At 36.7% G+C, this 23,851-nt stretch overlaps 1 protein-coding gene across 3 annotated transcripts; it reads left to right on the plus strand.

Annotated features, from left to right (window-relative positions):
- The first annotated feature begins 217 nt into the window (after positions 1-217).
- Positions 218-23,501, plus strand: DHX29 (DExH-box helicase 29). 3 transcript variants are annotated; one of them, XM_062599735.1, is made up of 28 exons: positions 218-422; positions 1,738-1,814; positions 2,092-2,205; positions 2,762-2,891; positions 3,216-3,358; positions 4,105-4,230; positions 4,653-4,779; positions 5,055-5,210; positions 5,823-5,988; positions 7,308-7,431; positions 7,821-8,417; positions 9,232-9,375; positions 9,470-9,646; positions 10,292-10,432; positions 10,849-10,993; positions 11,200-11,320; positions 12,277-12,361; positions 13,397-13,485; positions 14,059-14,187; positions 15,036-15,111; positions 15,809-16,033; positions 16,913-17,049; positions 17,725-17,818; positions 18,074-18,376; positions 19,791-19,922; positions 21,681-21,777; positions 22,499-22,566; positions 23,217-23,501. In XM_062599735.1, exons 1-27 carry the CDS (start codon positions 218-220, stop codon positions 22,552-22,554), a joined length of 4,116 nt encoding a protein of 1,371 aa, XP_062455719.1. In that variant the 3' UTR covers positions 22,555-22,566; positions 23,217-23,501. The 3 variants fall into 3 exon arrangements, with proteins under 3 accessions (XP_062455719.1, XP_062455718.1, XP_062455720.1); XM_062599736.1 differs by lacking the exon at positions 23,217-23,501 and adding an exon at positions 1,899-1,982 and having other exon boundaries at positions 341-422; positions 22,499-23,052; XM_062599734.1 differs by lacking the exon at positions 23,217-23,501 and having other exon boundaries at positions 22,499-23,052.
- The last annotated feature ends 350 nt before the right edge of the window (positions 23,502-23,851 follow it).

The raw sequence follows: 23,851 nt of genomic DNA on the forward strand, positions 1-23,851 counted from the left end.
CGCCGGCCAATGAGAGGCGCGGAGCGGCGCCCAGCGCGGCGGCGCCGGCCAATGAGAGGCGCGGAGCGGCGCCCAGCGCGGCGGCGCCGGCCAATGAGAGGCGCGGAGCGGCGCCCAGCGCGGCGGCGCCGGCCCATGGGGGAGGGGGGAGCGACGGCGTGCGCGGTGCCCGGATGTGGGGCGGGGGCGGCCGGGAGCCGTGCGGCCGGGAGGCGCCATGGGCGGCCGCAACAAGAAGCACCGGGGCGGCGGCGGCGGCGGCGGCAGCGCGGCCCACGCCGCCTCTGTCGCTGCTAGCGCCACCGCCGCCGCGCGGGCTCGGGCCGCCGCCGCCGCCGAGGCCAGCGCCGCCGCGGAGGCGGCGGGCAGCAGAGCGGCGCCGCGGCCGCCGCCGGCCTCCAGGGAGCCTCGCGCGAAGCAAGGTGCGGGCGGAAGCGGGCTCCGAGGGCTCCGCGGCCCGTCGGGAGGGCGCCGTGGCGCTCGGCGCGGGCCTGCCGCTGTCGCGCGGTGCGGGGGCGCCGCCCGGGCGCCGTGGCGAGCCCCGCGTGCCGCGCTCGCGCGGGCAGGCGCTGGTGGCGGGCGTGCGCGAAGCAGCGTTGGCGGCTGCGCCGGGTGAGCAGCGGGGCTGGCTCGTCCTAGGGCAGCCCGAAGCGCGGGTTAGCGCTCTCTAGCCTCATGAGCGCCGCCCTCTCCGTAGAGCAGCGCTACCCGAGGCAGCTCGGACAGCCGATAGCGTGGGTAACAGCTCGTACTGCAGGCTGTAAGCTAGCTCTGCGGTGACCAGGCCGTTTGATGTTCCAGCTTATTAATACCAAGTCTGGCAGTGCCTTACCCTGTGCTTTAAACTTCCTGACGCTCCTACTGCACTCTGCTTTTCCGAGTTTGGGTTCTGATACTTGTTTCTTATGTCTCCCGCTCCTCTGGCACCATCGCACTCGCAACCCTGCCTCTCGGGTTGTCTGCTGGGGTGAAAGGTAAGGTAGTGCAAGCAAGAAGAGAAGTAGTGTAATCTGAGTACTGTGGAGTTGCACAGCAAATCAGTAAATAGTGGTAATTATTTGGTGAGTGTAAATTATTAATTTTCTACTAACAACTGCTAGATTAAAGTATTTAAGAATGACCATAACAGGTAAGGCCGAAGGTCTGCAGAACCCAGTACCTCTTCTTGACAGATGCCAAAAAAAAAGACATGTAAGAAAATAATCAGACGGGTACTGACCCTTCCATAATATCCTCTTGCAGCCTCCACCAGTTTGTGGCATAGGGACTTCCTCAGCCACATCAGATGATGTGTTGTTTTTCAGTAACTTCCCAAATTAATGGATTTCTTTTATAGAAAACTATCCTGTTTACCGTACTTTGCCGTTATTAAAAAAACAAACAAACAAACAAAAAAAAGCTGTTTGCTTTTAATTCTTCTGAACCTGTCAGCTACTACCTTTCCCATACGGCACTGCTTGTTTCTGTATTGAAAGAGCTGGTGAGCAGCTACTTTCTATTTCCACTTGTTATACCGCTTCTGAGTATATTTTATCTGCCAAGTGTTGTATCTTTCTTTACTATTCTTTGTTTGAAGGCCTTTCTATACTGTTGATGATTCCTATTGTTATTATGTATGTTCTTTTGTTTTCTGGAAATTAGTATAATGTTTGCCTTCACTGACCTGCGTTATGGTGAAAAGAATGAAAGAATGTTCTGTGTTCTGCTTACATTATGGATGATTTTTGGAATTTACAGGTCCAAAAACTTACAGTTTTAGTTCCACAACGGATTCCAGTGCTGCTGCTGCGAATTTAGATAAATCTGTTCTTAAGGTGAGTGTCCTTCCTGTTTGTTTGTTTTTTTTCCTTTGGCATACTATATTTCTTGAAGATGTTCATAAGCCTTTTCTGTAATAGGGAACAAATGCTTTCACTTCGTTTAGAAGTTTAAACCCTACCCCTTTCATAAAAAAGGATTACCACAGTTATGGAAAACTGGAGGTTTGAATGGCAGAGACGTCTCTGGATTCTCATTTCTTTAGACAAAAGATTAGGTATGTCCTAAAACTTGTAATATTTTGTTTTGTATCGACCAATTTTCTTTATGCAGGTAATGATTAACAGTAATTTGGAGAAAAGGATTATTGGTGTAATCAATGAGCATAAAAAACAAAATGATGACAGAGGAATGATTTCCAAAAGACTTACTGCAAAGAAACTACAGGTAGAGTTTAAAATGTTTTCCTCTAACTGTTGTTTGTTTAGAATAAATAGTTTTTTTTCTTGTCACTTATGCTTTGACATGTAGTATAAACTGGTGTACTATGCTTTCCAGTAACTACATTAATGATTAGCCAGTGAAATAAATGAGCGTGCTTATTAGGAGAGAAATCTCTTATGTGTTCAGTAATCAAAATAGGAGTCTTCAAAGAGCAATAGAATTTTATTTTCCAAAAAATGAATGTTCTGTATGTTATGCTTCCTATATTTTTGTCTCTGTATCATAGCTGGAAGGTTCCAATTTTATTGCTGTAACTAGAACATACACATTCTGTTTGAAGTCTGTAACATTTGTATATTTATATATACTTGTTTACAATCAAATTTATTATAAGGTCTTATGCAAAACAAGGTTTGCTACTCTGCCTTCTGATATATGGATTTATGCTATTACATCCATTTAATGCCATTTAGTCTGATATGCGAGAAATACAAGTTTGAGCCAATATTGGATTGTTAGATTTAATACTAATTCATTTCTAACTGACACTTATTTGTAGGATGTATATATGGCTTTACAAAGATTCTCTTTTAAGACTGAGCACATTGAAGAAGCAATGAAAAATACAATTTTATATGGTGGTGATCTTCACTCTGCGCTTGACTGGCTTTGTTTAAACCTTCCCGATGGTAAGTATGGTGACAGAGGTGACTATAGCCTTTGATGGAAGAGCAATGGGAGCTACTCTTACATAGAGGTGCTGCATAGTGGTCATTAAATGTGTTGTTTCACTAAGACTGTATGTCTGTGTGAAGTTATGTAGTCTTTTTCTTCCTCCACATGATATTTTATGGAAGTTCAAGAAACAGATGGTGACTTATATAAGTGTCAAAACCTAGTTTTATTTCTGCATGCAGTTTGTTTCATGGTTTTCTTAGTTCGCTCCAGCAGTCTTAAATGTTTTCAGTAATTCTTGGTGCCAAATGCGATGACATGGATTCTTTATTTTGAAGATGTGTTGCCTGAAGGTTTCAGCCAGCAGTTTGAAGAACAACAACAGAAACCTAGAGCAAAATTTTCTTCTCCTGCGCCACAACACCAACCTCCACCTTGCTTAGTAGACAACAAAAAGAAAGAAAACGGCCCTGAAACTAAGGTAATCAGAAGAATATTAAGTTGTATTTGGTGGGGGATAGAGATTACCAGAATACAGACTTGCATTGACTTCAACACATCATTTTTAGATTGATTGGTAAGACTTCTGAAAATAGTGTGCTTAATTTCATTAATGTAAAATAATTTTAGTTTATATGGTTATATATAAATATATTAATAGATGTATAAAATGTTATTTTAGTTATGATGGAATAGCAATTTGGAGCTAGTTTTTCATGTGAGGCCTAAAAGGCCTCCTACTTTTTTTTTGGTAACTTTTGGCTAGTTACCAAATTGGCTAGTTACTTTTGGCTAATATAGCTTAATTTTTTTCCTGGAATTAGTTTATTCTTTTTATTTATAGATGGCACTTTTTTATTGATCTGTATCAATAAAAATGCCTTGTAAGTTTGTAAGTCTGTAAGTTTACCTCTGTGTTTCGGTATTTTGATTCCTGAGGTTATTGAATCTAACACAAGATGCCTTGTAAGGGTGGGGCGTGTTTTTTTGTTTTGTTTTGTTTCTTCTTCTCTTCTTCTGCAGTTCTTGTAGTATTAAGAGCTATAAAAGTATATTATGAGATGTTTGTCTTGATTGGAGAATTTGCTGCATTGGTTTTGTTGAGCTGTTGTGTAACTTAGTTTAGGAACTATTGCTCAAGATTTTATATATAAATGTTGACTGAGAAAGCTACTAGTGGTTCTATGTACTGTTACCATTGCTTTTGATTTTGCTTGTCCTTTCTAGGAAAAAAATGTGGGGAAAGAGAAAGAAGTGAGTATGAAGGAATGGATTTTGCGATATGCTGAGCAACAGACTGATGAAGAGAAAAATGAGTCTATGAAGGAGACGGATGAAGAAAAATTTGACCCAGTAAGATAGTATTTCTTTTTTTAACAAGAAATCTTGCAAAAATGCATACCTGCAAGTTGTGGATCTATTTGTTAAAAATTGAGAGTTGACTGGCTGGCTTACCATCTATGTTGTCTTTTATATTTTACGTCGTTGCAGACTACTAGAGGGAAATGTGTTGAAACTTCTCATTTCCTAAGTTATTTTTCTCTTATATTTCATAGTAAGTTCAAAATACCAGAAAGAAAAGCATAGATTCTTGAAACAAGTCTGGCCATCAAGGTCTGGAGGGGTTTAACAATTACGTATTTAAAAAATAATTGTTTCTCCTTTTGTGTAAGTTTGGTATACAGGACAAAAAAAAAACCCCGTTTTATTATGAAGTTCATTTAAAAGCAAGTATACAATACTCAATTTGTAATTAATAATTCTATTTGGAATAGAATGAAAGGTATTTACATCTGGCTGCAAAACTTTCAGAAGCAAAAGAACAAGCAAGCCTCTCCAAGCAAGACAAAGATAAGCAAGGCCAGAAGGTAGCACAAGAGAAAATAAGAAGAATTCAGCAAGGTAGAACCATGCAAATAACCTGTGTTTCTTTTGTGGCCTGCATATTTGTTATGCAAAAAAGACTCTGAAACAGATTGCAATTCAGAGCAGTGTGAAAAATGCTGTATCGATTCAGACTTCCATGAATTTATGCATTTTGTGGGGGCCAAATTCTGAGGTGACATTTTGCTACTTCAGTTTTTGGGTGCTCTATGTGAATTAATATAGCCAGTCTTTTCTTTGTAAAGAACAGATGCTTAGCAATTAGCGTAAGTTGTATTATCTCCTTTTGGCAGAAATGGCAACGCTTGAAGAACATCCTGTATTTAATCCAGCTATAAAGATTTCAAACCAACAGCAAAGTGAAAAGAAAAAAGCTCCCTTACCTCAGGAAACCACTTTGAATCTGAGCTTGCTTGAAAAACCTGAGGGTGCTGCAAAGGAAGAGAAAGGTATGTCAGAAACTGTTCATCACAAACTAATGTGTACCACAAATTCTGAATACTGAAGTTCTGTTGTGTGGGTCCTATTGCATTGCAGTGCTGAGTCATCAAGCCTCAGCTGCAGGAAGGGGCAGTTGGACTTGCCTTGGTGACCACATTGGCTTTAAAGATTTCTTTTTTTTTAAGGCGTATAGTATTAAAAGCTATTTCTGCCACGCATTGTCATACTTTAAAAAAAAATGATTTTTTTCATAGTTGTATTGTTCTAATTTTTTTTCTTCTCTATTTGAACAATTTTCCTTGTAAATCTTCAAATTTTTATAATGTCTAGAAATAACCAGACAATAGCTAAAGGTTTTCAAATTGAGTAATCAAAGGCAGAAAATGGAATGTTGAAATTTATTTTTCTGTTAGATAGTTTCCTGGGAAAACAGATTTTCTGTAGTGTATCAGCCCCGCTGGTTTCCCTCTGCTTGTTTAATAGGATTGCAGGACATTTTGGAAAATACTATTTTGATTAAAAAATACAGTTGAAAGAAAGTTTAAAACCTTCTGGCGATCGAAGGAATGTACAATAAAAGTTTCAGGAGAATTAAAATGTGTGGTTTTCTACTTTTGCAGTGAAAAAGAAAGAACCGCTAGACATAAGAAATTTTGATTATAGTGCTCGAAGCTGGACTGGTAAATCACCAAAACAATTTTTGATTGACTGGTGCAGAAAAAATTTTCCCAAGAGTCCAAATCCTGCTTTTGAAAAAGTTGCAGTTGGAAGATACTGGAAATGTAGGTATGTACTTGCCATGAATTGTAAATTTTCTCTTGATTTGTTTAAAAATACAGATGCTGGCTACTTTTGCTCTGTAGTAGAGATCTAGATATATGTCAATGTAGCACACTTAAATTCTTTTTTCGTCCAACAGGGAGGTATTTCTGGATAACTGCAAAAGTGATGTGTAGGCTGGACACTAGAAAGAATAAGTTCTACTGAAATCTGCTAAAGAAGGGATTTGCTTATTAGTTTTTAATTCTGTACTGCTGAGTGAAAGATTCTAAAAACAATTCTGTAAGATAAATTTGGATTATTAACTTTAGTATTCTGAGTGAAAGTAATATAACAATAATATATATAAATATATGTATTATATTTATAAAAATATATAAAACATGTAGGGGTTTAGGCATATAAATGCTAAAACACTTTGGGCGATTTTTTTTTTTTTTAAACAAAGCAGAAGTTAGAAACTTGCATGATAGCTGCCCTAAGCTTGTAACCAATACAGTGTTGTGCAAGTAATCATAGAATGGTAAGGTTGGAAGGGACCTCTGGAGATCATCTAGTCCAACCCTCAGCATAGCCCCTGTTCGGGGATTGAACCCATGACCTTGGCATTAGCAGCACCACGCTCTAACCAATTGAGCTAAACCAAGTAATGTTTAGATTTTTCTTTTAGAAAATGAATCTAGAATATAGTGGTGTAAAATAAAATATTATTATGTACAAATACAATGGACGCTGCATTAAAATTTTTATTCCTGGAGTTTCTAACTTGCAGCATGAACTAGGAGACATTTTATGAGATATTTCATTAGTACAGTTCGCTGAGTACAGTGCTTCTTGAAGGAACCAAATGAAATTAAAAGCCTCTCTCCTAGCCTGTGTTAGAAATTACTAACTGTTTAACTGAGAATGTATTAAATTCATTACTGCTGGTCCAATTGAGATGTGTCTTTTAGGTATTCGTAGCTGAAACTGTCATGTTAGTACCTAGACTGCACTGGGTAGTTACAGACATATAAATACTTAGTCCTTCTTCCAAAGCAAGCTTGCCAGTTGTCTGTATGTATATAAATATTTCTGTCACATTGGAGAAAAGAATAGTGTTATTTACAAAAGAAATTTCACAAACTTATTGCTGAAATCTTATACTATTTAATCAAAGTTTAACAACTATCTTTACAACAAAATATTGCTCAGTAACAGTTTGTTTAATTTAGTTTCTCTTATTTGAATTTCACTCTTGCATTTTAACAGAAAAAAAGAAAAATATGCTGTTTATATTGGTAAGAGAAATTAAGAGAAATACCTGTGTGAATCTGTCTTTTCAGGGTCAGGGTTACCAAATCATCTGATGATATAATGGCAGTGTGTCCTACAATTGTAACAGAAGATGGTATGCAAGCACAGCATCTGGGTGCTACTTTGGCACTCTATCACTTAGCCAAGGGACAGGTAAGATTCTTCTCTGGTGCTGCTGCTCTTAACCTGGGATCTACCTTTGTTCTTGTTAGTTGTAACATTTACAGCCAATTTCTAAAACAGGTCTGATCAAATATTTCCAATTAAGTTCTTTGTTCTAATTATGTGTTTGTTTGTCTTTATTGATAATCATATATACGTGTTTTCAATTATGGGGAGGAAGGAATTCTGTAGTAAAACTGTTCTTTCATTGATGGAAAAAAATGTGTGCAAATTGAGAATAACAAGTGTAAATGCTGATATGCTGCTTTTATAGTTCTGTACTTAGTTTTATATTTCATTTTGTCATATCTCTTACCATTCAAATTAACTTATCCATGAAATGTTAATGACTTTTTTCCTCTTTTTTTTTCTACCTAAAGTCCGTCCATCAGTTGCTGCCTCCAACCTATCGAGATGTCTGGCTAGAATGGAGTGACATTGAAAAGAAAAAGGAAGAAGAAAACAAGATAGAAACCAACAAACCTCGTGATAACTTTATTGCTAAGTTATTAAATAAACTCAAGCAACAACAGCAGCTGCAGTCTGAAAACCAACCTAAAGTATCTGAGGTTCCTGAAGATTCTTGGGAAAACTTAGTTTCTGATGAGGACTTCAGCAATCTCTCCCTTGAGACTGCAGACACACATGATTTAGAACCTTCAAGGATTTTGTTCAAAAAGCTGCAAAGTTCCTCCAGATATCAGAGGCTTCTGAAAGAAAGACAGGAGTTACCTGTGTTTAAGCATAGACATTTGATAGTAGAAACTCTTAAAAAACATAGAGTAGTTGTTGTGGCTGGTGAAACAGGCAGTGGAAAAAGTACCCAGGTGCCCCACTTCTTGTTAGAAGACTTGTTATTAGATGAGGGATCAAGAAAATGTAATATTGTTTGTACGCAGCCCCGGAGAATCTCAGCAGTGAGTCTGGCAACCCGGGTTTGTGAAGAGCTAGGCTGTGAATCTGGACCTGGAGGAAAAGTAAGATGCTTTTCAGTTCATGTTTCTAGTCTTAAGCAACTAGACTTATAGGGAACTGGATTGTTGGTCCAAATGAAAATGGTATTTCTTACACAACTGAATATTTAGGTATTATTTTTCTTGAAAAGGACTTCTTTTTGTTTTTAAATTGTCATCTGTGGACCCCTGGGAGGGAGTCCATATGTGATTTCTAAAAACTTTTATAAAGAGTGACTAAGACCAAGGGAGTAGTTTCATGGTGCAGATATTGAAGTGTTGGAGCAGATTGCCCAGAGAGATTGTGAATTCTCCATCACTAGAGATACTGAAAGCTCCACTATAAGTCTCTGAGCTATCCAGTATGACTTCAAGCTTGGCCCTGCTTTGAGTGAGGGACTGAACTAGATGACCTCCAGAGATCCCTTCCAACCTTAGTTACTCTGTGATTTGAGGAAAAGCAACCTCCTGTGTGTTTTATGGTAGTCTATTCATGTGAAATCCCTAAAGGGAATCCATACCTCTATTGCAAAAATATTTTTGTTTGAAGACTACCAAAAAACCTATAAAAAAACAGTGAAGTTATCAGCTATATCTCTACTATTCTGGAGAAACTGTAGCTTTTAGATTCCAATGTATTTTCCCTTTAAGGAAGAAAAATGCATGTGTGGGAAACAGTGCTGTATTCAATTCACCATACTACTTAATTAGCAACCTGTGCAGCATTTGAATCTAACAGTGCTTAAATTTCATTTCGAGTAGCTCTTGCTTGTATATTATTTTAACTTACTCCTGTATTTTTTTACATCCAATAATTTTATTGTATCTTACTTTTAAGAATTCCTTGTGCGGTTATCAAATACGTATGGAATCGAGAACAGGAGAAGCCACGCGATTACTGTACTGTACAACAGGTGTTCTGCTTCGGAAACTACAAGAAGATGGTCTTCTTTCAAGTATATCTCATGTTATTGTAGATGAGGTTATCAGCTCTTACTCTTCTGCAGAAACTATTGTTGTTCTGGGACTTTACATGTACTAATGCCTTACTGTAGATTATGTTTTTCTAATTCTAGGTACATGAAAGAAGTGTCCAGTCTGATTTCTTGCTAGTTATTCTGAGGGAGATCTTGCATAAACGTTCAGACCTACATCTGATTTTAATGAGTGCTACTGTAGACAGTGAGAAATTTTCCAGCTATTTTTCTCACTGTCCCATTTTAAGGATCTCAGGGAGGAGTTACCCTGTTGAGGTAGATGTTTCTTTGATTATAATAGATGCTTTGTATGTACATATACTGTATTTTTCTAGCTTTTATCTCTAGTAAATATAGCTGTGTCATAGATCTATAGTTAGGAAAAAACATCTTAAATCTATTTCAAGGACTTGTAATACTTTTTGAATTTTGAAAGTGCAAAATGGTTTTAGTGACTTGAAGTATAGGGTTGTACTGTTTTTTTTTTCCCTGAGAGACTTACTATAAATGGCTTAAAGTCAGTCCATTTAACGACAGTGATGTTCTGACTTTTCTCTCTATTCCACCTAGATAGGATGGAAAACAGAAGTGTCAAAGAACTCTTCCCCATTGCGCTTTGTCATGACACTCTTGTGTGTTTCTCATGTACATCATATGCTATGGCAAAGCTACTACTGGTAGTGAGCATGTAGAGAGGTCCCTTAAAAACACACAGCAGCTCTGAATTCAGGCGTTCAGAGATCCTAAGAAGAATTTGCAAGTTAAAATATGCAAGATTAGTACAACATTAAAAGAGGAGATGCCCTTTTCAGCTTTGTACATAACCTTTAAAGAACAACAACAAAAAAAAAAACTCAAAAAGCTGCTGAATATTCCTTGACATCGCTTGTTTTTGGGGTTTTTTGTAAATTTTCACTGTAGATTTTCCATGTTGAAGATGTAATTGAAGCAACTGGATATGTTCTGGAGAGAGACTCAGAATATTGTCAGAAGTTCTTGGAGGAGGAGGAAGAAATAACAATAAATGTTACTAGCAAAGGAGGAGGCACTTCAAAGTACCAGGTAAAACAGATATTTCTGGTGTAGGTTTGGAAGATTTGAGGGATTCTTGTTTGCTTGTATTAAATGTGATTGAATTGTATTCTTTGAACAATTAATGTAAAACATAAACATAGTGGCACTTATACAATGTAAACCAAATACTTATTAAGTCAGTACCCTTATGTTTCTCTCTCTAATCCTTCACAGCTGCTTCAGTTTTGCTGGTTTTGACACTTCTGTTGTTTGTCATGCAAATTCACAGCTCTGGATCCGTAAGCAGCAGCTGAGAAAAGCACTCAATTACCACTCAATCTTTATCTTAAGAATCTTAAAGTGAATTACATAAATTTACCTTCTCTTTTAATTCTCTCCCCGCCCCCCTCCCCAAAAAAAAGAGAATGTGAGTTTTTTTTTTTTTTTTTTTTTTTTTTTTTTAGGAATATGTCCCAATCCAGTCTGGATCTGGTATTGATTTGGCACCTTACTATGAGAAGTATAGCAGTCGAACACAGCAAGCAATCTTCTATATGAATCCTTACAAGATCAACCTTGAACTTATTTTGGAGTTGCTCGCATACTTAGGTACAGTCTATTTATATATTTGACACTGTCCTTTGGACTTACTTCCTGATGCTTGCTACTGATAAGAATGTTTGACTTCATTCTTATTTTATGAAACATCCTAAGAAGTGTTTGCCACAGGGCTCAGAATTAATTCCTGTTCTCAAGTGAGTCTGTTCACAAATACATGTTTGTTTTAACTACATGTCTATACTGTAACTTTCCAGATAGAAGTCCCCAGTTCAAAAATGTTGAAGGTGCTGTGCTGATATTCTTACCAGGCCTTGCTCATATCCAGCAGCTTTATGATCTCATTTCAACTGACCGAAGATTTAACTTGTGTGACAGGTAACGTAGTTTTTTTTTATAAAGTTAGATTGTTTAATTTGATGAATATGTTGGTTTTTGGATTTAAGACCAGCTATTCTTTCAAAAGGAAACTGTTAAGAATTGTACCTCTGAACTGCTTTTACTACAAACCTATATTATCTAAAAATCATACAAGCAAAAATGACAAATGCTTAGATCTTGTACAGCTGTAACTGTCTTTTGATGCTACTTTTGGACGAACTTACATAATCACAAAGCACCACACTACATTTTTACTCCTTAATATATTGGAGGTGTCATATCTGGGATATAATTTTATCCAGTTTACTGTATGCATGGAAATGGCTACTTTTTAAGAGATATGGAGACAGTAATCTACTGAGAGACCCAGCATAGAGTTGCAGTAACGGATGATTTTTCAAACTCTTCTTACAGCTAATTACAGTTTAGCAACTCCATGACATGGAAAGAACATATGCAGTCAAATTCTAAAGGTTCATAAGATGGACTTAGGCATAAAGGTCTAGAACTGAAGGAGAAGGGAAGTCTGAGTCTCTGTCTGTCTCAGAACTCTGAAGGGCTGTTTTACTTCAGCCAAAATTCACATGTGCTTATAGTTTCGTGCACAGTTTCGGTCATGGCTTGTCATGTGAAGAACTCGGGTTCACAGGCACCTAATTCCCTCCTTTGCTGTTACAACTCTAGGTTAGTTTAGATTGATAAAATGATAATGACTTTGCTGCCTTATTGCTAGATAGGATTAACAGCCCTATGAAATAATGGTGTTAACAACATTATCCTTTTTTGATATCTTAATAAAACACTGAAGATAACTTTCATACGTAATCGTACAAAATTTTGCTCTTTTCAGTGTTCACTTTAGTTTCTTTTTCCATCCTGCTATCATTGTTCTGATCTCATTCATAGTGTATTGTAATGTACATATTGATTAATGTAATTTAATTTTTTTCTAGGCACAGGTTGATAGCTTTGCATTCTGTTCTTTCAACTCAAGATCAAGCAGTTGCATTTACAATACCTCCTCTTGGCATTAGAAAGGTATGATGCATTTAAAAAGGCAAAGTTCACTGAAAGAAGCCAAAAAAAAAAAATTGAGGGGGTGGAGGAGAGTGCAACTATGAATGCTTTTAAAATTAAATCCTGCAGAATTACACAACAACCAGTTACTTTTGAAATTTTCTTACTGAAAAGAATTCTTCTGGCTTGGTTCTCACTAACAGATAAAAGTTAGCATGCTGTGAAAACCCTGAAAGTAATCAGGCCGGCTATTAAAACTAATGTGTTTTTAAGAACTTTTTTCTGATTTTTACCTTTATTAAAACTGTTTTAGCTAGGTAATTATAGCTTTTATCTAGCAAATAGTATTTCACTTACTGCCAAACATTTCAATTAAAAGTTGACCAGTTTTGGCAAATACTAGTTAGAGATTTTGATGGGTTATAAGACAAAAAGTAAACTAAAAGCATGTGAAATTCTCACTTAACTTGTGATTCTTCAGTATTTGGGGAAGACTAAACCATTCTACAATTGCAGGGTTTTATTAATGCTTTGTCAGGTTATTAATGAAAATATTTCTATGAAACATTTTACAAAAATAATTATTTTATTTATAATGTGATAATATTTAATATTGTAAATGTTACTATAATTAATAATAATGTTCTAAATGATATATCTAACGCAAATATGTAGTATGTTAATATATACACTACGCACATTATTATATACAATATTTATATATTATAAATTGTAATGTGTAATAGTGTATTATATAATAATATTTTAGTACTACTTTATTTTATTTTGGAACAGGTTGCCCAGAGAGACTATGGAGTCTCCATCCTTGGAGATACTCAAAAGCCATCTGGACAGGTCCTGGGCAACCTGCTTTAGGTGACCCTGCTTGAGCAGAACAGGCTGAACTTCAGTGATCTCTACAGAGATCAGCCAAAGAGTTCCAACCTCAACCATTCAGTGATTCTGTGATTATAATTACAGATATCAATTAAAAGGATGAAAATTCTTACACAAACATTCCATGATTCTTGTATTTGTTACATTACTTCATTTCAGATTGTTTTGGCAACCAATATAGCAGAGACAGGCATTACAATACCGGATGTTGTCTTTGTAATTGATACTGGGAGAACAAAAGAAAACAGGTAAAAGCTCCCCCCCCCCCCCAATTATACTGTGATTACTGTGAATATGTAGAGGTTAGCACTTTAAAACATTTGTAGTATCTTTCTTAACTTGCATTTCTGGACATCATCAAATGAACTCATCAAATGACTTGCTATTTAGGTACAAGTTTGAGAGTAGTCTTTTTTTTTTTTTTTGCTAATGATGTAAAGAGTAAGGGGAGCTGTTCACATATATAGAGTGTCATGGATAAGTGCTTTTTTGAAAGTAAATATATCCTTATCTCTATTTTAAATACGTGAAGCTTGGTAAAATCTTGGATATAAATTGATTAAAGTTTAAAAATTGGACAGCAAAAGAATTATTGTATTAGTTAAACTCCATCTCCCTGCTCACTCAGAATTGTTCCTTCTAACACATTTTACAATGTACAGCTTCGACCAGGTATGCTTTGTTTTCAAAGCTAAACATAGTATTTTCAAACAAACATTATTTAAGTATTCTAGATGTACAAATATTTTAGATAGTTAGATACTAACTATGCACTAGAATTTTAATTCTGAAATCTTAATATGTACTTTACAATTTTTAAGGTATCATGAAAGCAGTCAAATGAGTTCACTGGAGGAGACCTTTGTGAGTAAAGCTAGTGCCCTGCAGCGACAAGGAAGAGCTGGGCGTGTTAGGGATGGATTCTGCTTCCGAATGTACACAAGAGAAAGGTACTGCAAACTTAGCCAGCTTTTATAAATCACTTGAATATCCTGGGTTTTATTGTACGAAAAAACACAATCTTTTTGAAATTTAATTTAGTTACTGCAAACTAGAAATACTCAACTCTTAATATATTGATAGTTCAACTATCTTATGAATAAATAGCGCTGTATTGGTCCTAATTGGTCTTTTTGAAAATATGTGTTCTTGATATCTCTGTGATACAAGGGTTTTCAAACTTTTTTGTTCTCAAAACCAAAAAAGTAGCAGCATTATGGAAGATCTGTTTTTAACAATATCTGTTGCCCTGGCATACAATATAAACAAACACCCTGAACTTTGAGGTTTTCATCTTAACACACAAATTTATACTTTCCTGTAGTGGTAACTCTGAATTAGAGATGGAAAAAGATCAGCTTATATATCACAGCAGACTTACTTCTCTCACTGCAGTGACAGAAACTAAAAATTGAGGAACAAGATGTTTTCTGCTTCTGACTGAAGCTACTCTGACCTTAACTTAGTAAATATTTTAGTAAATATTCTTAAAGTAAGTATTTTAAAATGACCAGTAAAGTACGTATTTGAGCCACGCACAAAACCTCCAGTTCCAGAGCCATGTATCTTTAGTATTCGTTTTGAAAACAAATGCTGTATTATCTTTCTTTTCACTAAAACTCTGCCCTTCAAACGTACAGACCTTAACTCAAAGGACAAGCATTTTAACTATACAGTAAAACAATGTCTCTCATGCTAAAAATGAAGATGTGAAACCTGAGGTTATAACTTGACTTCAAACATTAGATTGACTCTCCATAATTCTCCTGTTTTTTTTTTTTTTTTTTTAATGTTACAGGTTTGGAAGTTTCATGGAATATTCCGTTCCAGAAATACTACGTGTGCCTTTGGAAGAATTATGCCTTCATATTATGGTATGGTTTTGGTTTTAGAATTATCCTCACCTTGTTAGCTAAAAAAAGATGTGCTAGATCTTCTCTAATCCAGTGCAGCTGGTGAGGCTCCTCCCTCCAGTGAGGAATCCAGGGCCTATGTGTCTTGGCAAATCCAGAGCAGGCTGCTGAGTGAGACAGCTTACTATACTACTCTCATTCAACTCTGAACGGCAGTTCCAACTCAGAGTTAAATGTTCTTCAAACTTCTTTCTGCTTGAAGAGGCATTTCCCTGCCACTCCCCCAGCATTCTGAGTGAGTAGGATATAAGGTAAACTATTGCAGAAGGATGGTATTTCACCCTTCTGCATTCAAGGATCATTCAAGGGTTGCAAGGATTGTAACCTATTTGTAAGTTAACTCCATCTCAGCAGATCTGTCGTGGAAGCTTCTGCTCCCATATGGCCACTGATAACATGTTTCTCTGATCAGTCCTATGCCCTTCTGAACAATAATTTATGCTCACCTAATCTGGGAGGCCTCTGCATTCTGGGGCTGAGGGGCTGGGGCTGGTTTAGAGGCAGAGTTTAGAGGAGTGTGTGCTTTTGAATGCACAAAGAGTGCTTTCAAGTTTATTTTGTAGCTACTGTAAAAGTTTGTTAAATTGTTGTATTTATTTTCAGTTAATTTCTGGTGTGATAGGCTTTATATTGAAATATATGCCTGTTCAATTCACAGAAATGCAACCTTGGTTCTCCTGAAGATTTCCTTTCCAAAGCATTAGACCCACCACAGCTGCAAGTAATCAGTAATGCAATGAACTTGTTAAGGAAGATTGGGGCTTGTCAATTAAATGAGCCCAAACTGACTCCACTGGGCCAGCACCTTGCAGCCCTTCCTGTCAATGTTAAAATTGGCAAAATGCTTATATTTGGTGCTATATTTGGCTGCTTGGATCCTGTGGTGAGTAAACAAATATTGCCATGTTTTACTTTATTATTATTCTTTTAAAAATATTTTAGGAACAGTCAACGCTAAGATTAATCTGTTTCAAAACGTCATGTTGCAAGAAAAGGGTGACGTAAGAAGTTAAGATGCGTGAATTTTAAGGTGGATATCATGGATGAGAGAATAGTGTAACTTCTCAAGCTCATGGGTATCACTCACAAGAGGATGGTCAGCCTTTGGCGTACAAATCTATCTGTTATCCCAGGGAGCATGACTTTTGTAAAAAGAGCACTCTAACATGTGGGTTAGGCCAGTCTGGGTTACCTTGCACATAGTGTGGACAAAGAACATGCTAATGTAAAGCTACTGCAAATTTTATGTGAAGACTGTAACATATCTTGCCTCTCATCCCAAATTACTGCCTATTAGGAAGAGGCATAGGTAATTTGGCTCCTAAAAACTGAAAATTAACATTCTTCATTCTCATTTTTTTTGCTAACTTTGTGTGATCTAAAGCAATTGCTTAATCTTTTGACCCTTTACTGAATTGTATTTGGTATTTCTCTGTTATTTGGCAAACTATTTTGAGTTTTGCGATTCAGTAAATTGCTGGAAAGCACTTTCCAACAATGTATTGTGAGGCAGTAGGTAAGTAATACCTTTAAGTAAATTTTGAATTTTGCATAGTAAATGTTAAAGGTAATCAGTCTTCCTTGAGACTTAATAAAGGTCAAAATAAAATATCATTAATATTATTGTAAAAGACAGATTTTTTTTCATACAAATAGTTTTAAATCTAAAGTTGACTTTTAATAATAAAATAATAAAAAGTTAAAAGTAAAAAGATTAATAATAAAATACTCTGAAGAATTATGTATACTTTATTTATTGTAGGCAACTTTGGCTGCTGTTATGACAGAAAAATCCCCATTTACTACACCAATTGGTCGAAAAGATGAAGCAGATCTTGCAAAATCATCTCTAGCAGTGGCAGTTTCAGACCATATAACGATCTACAATGCCTATCTTGGGTAAATAATATTCTCTTATCCTGATAACTAAACACAGATAGAATCTTGGATTTAACACTTTGTAAGTGGTGTTGTTTCTGTAGAGTCCTTATTAAATATCTTCTCTTGAATTGCTTGTATCTGAAGCTTTTCCCTTCAGAATAACGCTAGATTTACAAATACTGTACTACAAAAGGATGGCTCACTTAAGCAAATATTTATAGATATGCAATGGAAAGTATTATGTTTATCATACTGTTTAAAATATTTATTTTGAAATCTGTGCTATGCTGACCTGAATATTCTATATTTTATTAAGTACAGATATTACAAAATATGTAAGATATACATAATTTCTTTCATTAGGATGATATCTCTAAGACTCAAAAATCACAACTGATTTTCATTTCAGCTGTCAAGATATAAGTATATATAATTTTTAGAAGAGAAAAATGCTTTTGTGTTTTTGTTGGCATCTGTCAAATTTGTTACAGGTATGTATGCTTTCCTGAATGCTATTAGAGCAACAGTGTTGTTTTTCATTAAAACCAGGTATTTCTAGTTTTGAGTGGAAGATGCTGAGCAAAACAGAACATTTTAACTTACTACCACTTTTGTATTATTATGCTCTTCTTGATATGATTCTTCTTGCTGTAGTAAGACAGGTTTCCTTTCTCCCACCTCCCCCCGCTATAGGTGGAAAAAGGCTCGACAAGAAGGAGGATATCGTGCTGAAATGACTTATTGCAGAAGAAATTTCCTTAATAGGACTTCACTGTTAACTCTGGAGGTAAAGCATATAATTATACTCTGCAATCAAAAAAAATCTATTAAAATGCCCTATTCCTATATTCCATATATATTCCATATGTTTTGCTCAGAAACAACCAATGTGCCAAGATCCTTGCACAAAGGGCAAGCATTTTTAATTGAGAGGGTTTTCCCTTAGAGAGCGTGAATATTTGGGATGAAGTGTTATTGCCTGCTGATGGACTAGAGTATGTACCTTTTTAGTCCAGAGTTCTTCTAATATCTTACTATTCAGGATGTGAAGCAAGAACTCATACGGGTGGTCAGAGCAGCAGGCTTCACAGCACCAACAACTCAACATGGATGGGATGGAAATGGACCTATACAATCCCCTTCTCTTGAAGAAATAGCTCTTCTTAAAGCGGTGTTGACTGCAGGGCTGTATGACAATGTAGGAAAAATAATATACACAAAGTCCGTGGATATCACAGAGAAGCTGGCGTGCATGGTAGAAACCGCTCAGGGTAAAGCGCAAGTGCATCCCTCCTCTGTAAATCGAGACTTACAGGTATATGGATGGCTGCTTTACCAGGAGAAGGTAAGCCTATGACTCTATATCAAAAAAAGGATAACCTAAGTGGAAGTTGTCAATGTAGTTGATACTGGCATTATGCCTCTAGTGTTAAACTAATATGCAACAACAGTTTAAGAGTTTTTAGTATCTTATGTCCCTAAAGTCAGTAAAAATGAGTCATCTGAGTGCCAGAGAGCCACAGAGAAATTTTGTCTAGAAGATTGGCAAATCTGTTTAAGTTATAGCTACTAGTTTCACCATAAAGTACTTTTTTCTGTCACTTTTTTGATATAGTGCTATTGATTTTTAAAGATGATCATTTTTACGCAGTGACATACGCATTTGTGTAGTAGTAACCCTTTAAAAAGTGTGCATTTTCTTTGCCTCTTAACTGTTCTAAGCAAGCTCTAAGGTTTTGAAGGCTCTCTCGTATCCCCAGTAATAACTTAAGATGCATAAATACCCAATTCTGTAACTGACTGCTGAACTTCATAACTGAATTTCATTTTTGTCACTTTTATTCCCCCTCTTTACTCCAAACTTCATTAACCTTTCGCTGAAGCAATGTATTTAGATAGATAGACTTCTCGTACAACAAAAATACGACAGGAGATGCTTAACAGCCAACTTTGAAAAGAGCGGCAAATTACATTATGGTTCTTAATGCATATGAAGCAATAGCATTATTTCAAAGAGCTGAAAATATTCCAGGCCCCCAGAATTTTAATCTAAAGGCAAGATAGCAGCTAAGGTAAGTAAATTATACCATGATCAGTGGAACACAGATTGCTTTTTCTATGTAAAGATGCAGGGTAAAGCTCAAGTGCATCCCTCTGAAAATCAAGACAGATCTACAGATGACTTCGTTACCAGGAGAAAGAATTTTTGTTTTCTTTCCTCTCCCATCCCATTTGCTCTATGTCTGTGAGAAGCCACAAAACCAGAAGTATGCTGAATCTAGTCCAAACTTACTCATGTGTGCACACGTCTGTATGCATGTGCAAACATATATGTATATTGACGTATCTATTACATAGGTGTAAATATTGACAAGCTAGCTGGTGCCAAGAGGAATATATAATGGAAGAGTTTTACCTGCTTTTTCTTTCAGTAGGTTTACTAATTTTGATCTCTGTAGTTACCACTGAAGCACTGGGCTGACATTATCTTTCTGTTAAATTTAAACAAGAGCTTATTTGTGGCCTTAGATAATTTCCTAGTAGCACCTAAGGCTGCCTCTTACAGGCCAAAATGCCATGCATTTTACAACTGGTATGGGCAGACAGTTGGCCACCAGCTGTTCTCTGCACAATCATTTGTGTGGATCAAATCTTATAAAGGGGCGGGGGCTATATAGCTCTTGCTTTTAAAATTAGCATTCAAATTTGGTGTTGTAGATTTGGGGGCTTTTTTAATCTTTGTGTTTGTTTATATGCAGGTGAGGTATGCTAAGGTGTACTTGAGAGAGACTACTTTAATTTCCCCCTTTCCCATTTTGCTTTTTGGTGGGGATATAGAAGTCCAGCATCGAGAGCGTCTCCTATCTGTGGATGGTTGGATCCATTTTCAGGTGCATTGGGGTAGTAATTACCTTCTGTGGTTTCACTAACTTTTTTGTTACACAATTGATGTAGAAGTTTATTTCAGACTATTATATACTTGGGATGAAGATGGGAAAGAATTAGTAGAAATGATGGGGAAACTTGGTAAGCATGTAATGAAATTATAGCCAACTACACTGGAAAGGGAAGTTTAGTAATGTATGGCTTGAACAAATCAGTTTCATCTTTCTTCATGAAGAAAGTCAGTGTTTTTTTTTAAAAAAAAAAGCTTCTGTTTTTTGTGGGGGGGGATTTTTTCGGTAGAGTTTCTACTGAGAGCAGATGAGTATACTAATTTATGTTACTCTGCTACAGTCTCTTAAGCATGTAGGCATTTGTTTATCTTTAAAATATTTTTAGCTTTGTAGTCTATATGGAATTACTTGGGGGGAAAATCTAAATGGGAAATACTTCTGTTTGTGTTTGGATTCTCTTGTGTGTGTTGGCTTTGGGGTGGGGAGAAGGTGTGTTGGGGTTTATTTTTTTGTTTTGTTTTGTATTTTTGTGCATGTTTGGCTTTTGGGGGAGGTTTTTTTAACAAAAAGATTTATTTGGAAATGGAAAGACTAAGAACTCTTTCATAGTATATTTTAGTAGTCAAGATTAAAATGGGTCATATGTCAAAATCTTTATATAGAGTCTGTAAAATGATAGAATTGGCTTCTGCCAGTCTGCAAACTACTTGGTTAGTTTTCTCTTCTTTTGTGAGCCTTATGTTACACTCCAGGAAGAGTATAAACTACAAATCACTTTATTTTTTTCTGTATTCTATAAAGTAAAAATTACATACCCAAATTCTGATGCAAGCAAACAATCATTTAATTGAATTCACCAGCTTTGTTCATATTCATCCAGAATTTTAAAGATCAGCTTTCCTATGTGTTTGCAGGAGAATTCTTTGCGGTCTTTGGGTGGCCACAGGTTGTGCAGATGCTGGGCATATATATTTTGTAATGGTGCAGTTATTTTTAAATGAGATGCTAAGCAGAATATATGTTGCATTTTATACCTGTGTTTTTGCTGCTATTTCTATCATGGAGGATATGGAGACTAGAAGAGGAGAGGGAAGGGTCCATCTTTGGATATCAGAATCCCTAGCAAGGAGCAATTGCTTTCTCAGGAGACCAGAGAGACCTTCCTGAAGGGTAGGACAGAGGTGTAGGTATTTGTTTCAGATATAAATGATAAAAATTGGATTCAGATTTGTCTTCCACCACTCTTTAGGACCCTACCCATCAATTTCTGTGAGACCCAGTTCCCACGCAGTAGAAACAAGAATATAGTCAATAAGCAGTGGAGGAATGGACAACAAAAGTGCCAACTATTCTGGTTTAAAAAATATACATAAGCTGTCCATAAATACAAATGGATTTATTTTTTCTGTTACTTATTATTTTATAAAACATTTTGAGTAGGGGGAATATCAGTTAACTTACTTAATTTCATTATACACTGAAAGTTTAGGATCTGTGTGTGAATGTTTTGCGTTATTCTTCTGAGGTGCTGTTCCTTTAGGCTTTGATGCTCCAAAGAAAAGGTACTTAAAGGTAAGAGGGTATAATGTAAGCCCAGTAATTTTATGAGTATACTCTCTGTGTGCTTAAAATTAAGCATATGCACGATACTTGCAGGAATTTCTTTTTATATGCAAGGTAGTCTTTTAAGCTATATTTCGGTACAAAATGTCTTGGAGAATAATGCACATTTGTCTTCTCTGTTCTTTACAGGCTCCTGTGAAGATTGCAGTAATTTTCAAACAACTCAGAGTTCTCATTGAGTCTGTTCTAAAGAAGAAGCTTGAAAATCCTAAAATGTCTCTCGAAGGTAATCTTTTAGACTACTGGTGTAAAAATGTACTTTACAGACCTTGTGACTTGAGAAAGTATACTGCATCCTTGCACAAAAGGGACTAGTATAAGTTGAATATAGCTCTATTATCTTTAGAGTCACCCAAAAAGTCATTACTCATCCTACATGTGTTCTGTAGCAATGTATGAGGATCTGCACAAATGCTGATTTAAAGTTGATAATTTAAATGCTGGTAAACAGCTTTCATGATAGTGATACTAATGATAAGGTGTATTTCGTAAAACAGAAATAACATTGTGTATGTAATGAACTTAAGCATGGATAAATTTCAAGTGTAGTATGAGTTGTCTCACAGTGTAGGGTGATGATGGGGGATTGCATCTTGGCCCCCAAAGTTAAGGGGTAGGGAAGTATCGTCTAGACTTAACACCAGAAATTCAGAAGAATATTGTAGATGGAGAGGAAGAATGTGAGTTCTATTAGGCTAATGCATCTGTGGCTGTGCCCTTCATTTTATTCATCTCTTCTGTGTAATATTAAAATAGCCACCATCAACTCATTAGCAAATTTATTAAAAAAAAAAAAAAGTCATGTAGTATGGACATACTTGTTTTTGCTCCACAGAGAAGCTATATTCCGGAGTCATCTTCAGTGGGAGTTGGTTTTGTTTGGTTTTGGAGTAGATCTTAAACTTGCTCTTTTCCACTCACTGTCATGTTTGTGTTTTCTTTCCTAGATGACAAGATTTTACACATCATCAAAGAATTGATAAAAACAGAGAATGGTAACTGAAACTGAAAATCAGTAAGAAACCAGAGCTTCAGTAATGGCAGGGGAAATACACACTCCAACTTTAGTTAAAAATATTTAAACACTTAAATGCTGTTGATAACAGCCCTGACTTGGGAAGGCTGCCTGGTTTTGTGTAAAGCTTGCCTTCCTGAGTAACTTTTAAAGGGGAACATTGAGTATGTTTAGCCTTTACAAAACACTTGGTGACATTTGTTTGAGCATACTTATAATGCAGACAAAGCAGCTTGTCTTTTCAATATAAAAATGACTGTGTCCCATTCTAGTTTTCTTTGTTTCCATTTAGTGTGGTAATTACACCATTACCAGTGATACAGACCTGTACTAATAATTCAAGAGTGAGTCCCAGATCTCTGTGGGGTAGTATTTCATTGGATATCTGCAAACAGAAGACAAACCTTTTTTTTTTAACTTGGATTTCCTAAGTGCTAATTCCTTTGAGCTATGAATTTGCATTATTAAAGCAATACATCTTACATATGTCTATATTCTGTATAGTTTAAGGGTGTCACTGGAGCTGCCCAGTCGGTGAACTCTGGGATCTGGGCATCCTTCCGTCCTTGTGCTAGGTGCACTCTTTTAAAACCCAGGAGGTTTTTCTGTCCCAGTGGAATGCATGCAGATGCTGCTGTTTCCATTTACAGGTTTGACCAGTAGCAAGGCTGAGCAGACAGATGGATGCACACACAGAGGATAGCAGCATGGCCAGCCATCCAGACTCTCACTGTCTTTAGAATCGTTCATATATAACGCTATGAGAACTCTCATAAGACGTGGCTATCTGCAGTTATGTTTTATTCCTTCTCTCTGGCTGATCATGATTGAAGTTTACCAGCCAAAAACACTTGTGCCTGTGTTCATAAGTTTATGATTCCCTTGTATATCAACATTTTGACACACTAATACCAATATCTGGACCCTGAGCCTACTTATCCAAGATGCAAGTCTCTTCTTTCTTGCCAGTTAATCCAGTTTGATGTTCACTAGCAAGGCTCACCTACTTGTTCCACCTGTAATCATAGATCCATTGAATATAGCAGTTTGTCTAGCCACTGATCCAGCTACTGACTCAAGATTTGAGTCTTCTCAGATGTGGATCACTTCCACAGGGGATAATCATGTCTGGTAGTTGCTAGCACTTTAACACATGTGCATGCAAGATTAAATTCACTGGGGAAGTCATTGTAGCCTGTGGACCTCTTGTGCAAGCATATACACCCCAGCTTCTCCAGCTGTTGCCACATAGATCTTGGGGCCCTGTGACTTGCAGTCCCTTTTC

The sequence above is a fragment of the Rhea pennata genome, chromosome Z (assembly GCF_028389875.1).
Source record: "Rhea pennata isolate bPtePen1 chromosome Z, bPtePen1.pri, whole genome shotgun sequence".
In the NCBI taxonomy this organism is placed as follows: Eukaryota; Metazoa; Chordata; class Aves; order Rheiformes; family Rheidae; genus Rhea; species Rhea pennata.

Excerpts from the sequence above, each read along its gene's own strand:
- DHX29 (XM_062599735.1), top strand. The coding sequence starts at position 218 with ATGGGCGGCCGCAACAAGAAGCACCGGGGCGGCGGCGGCGGCGGCGGC. Across the intron at positions 2,892-3,215 it reads TTGTTTAAACCTTCCCGATG|ATGTGTTGCCTGAAGGTTTC; the intron begins GTAAGTATGGTG and ends TTTATTTTGAAG. Across the intron at positions 5,989-7,307 it reads GGAAGATACTGGAAATGTAG|GGTCAGGGTTACCAAATCAT; the intron begins GTATGTACTTGC and ends CTGTCTTTTCAG.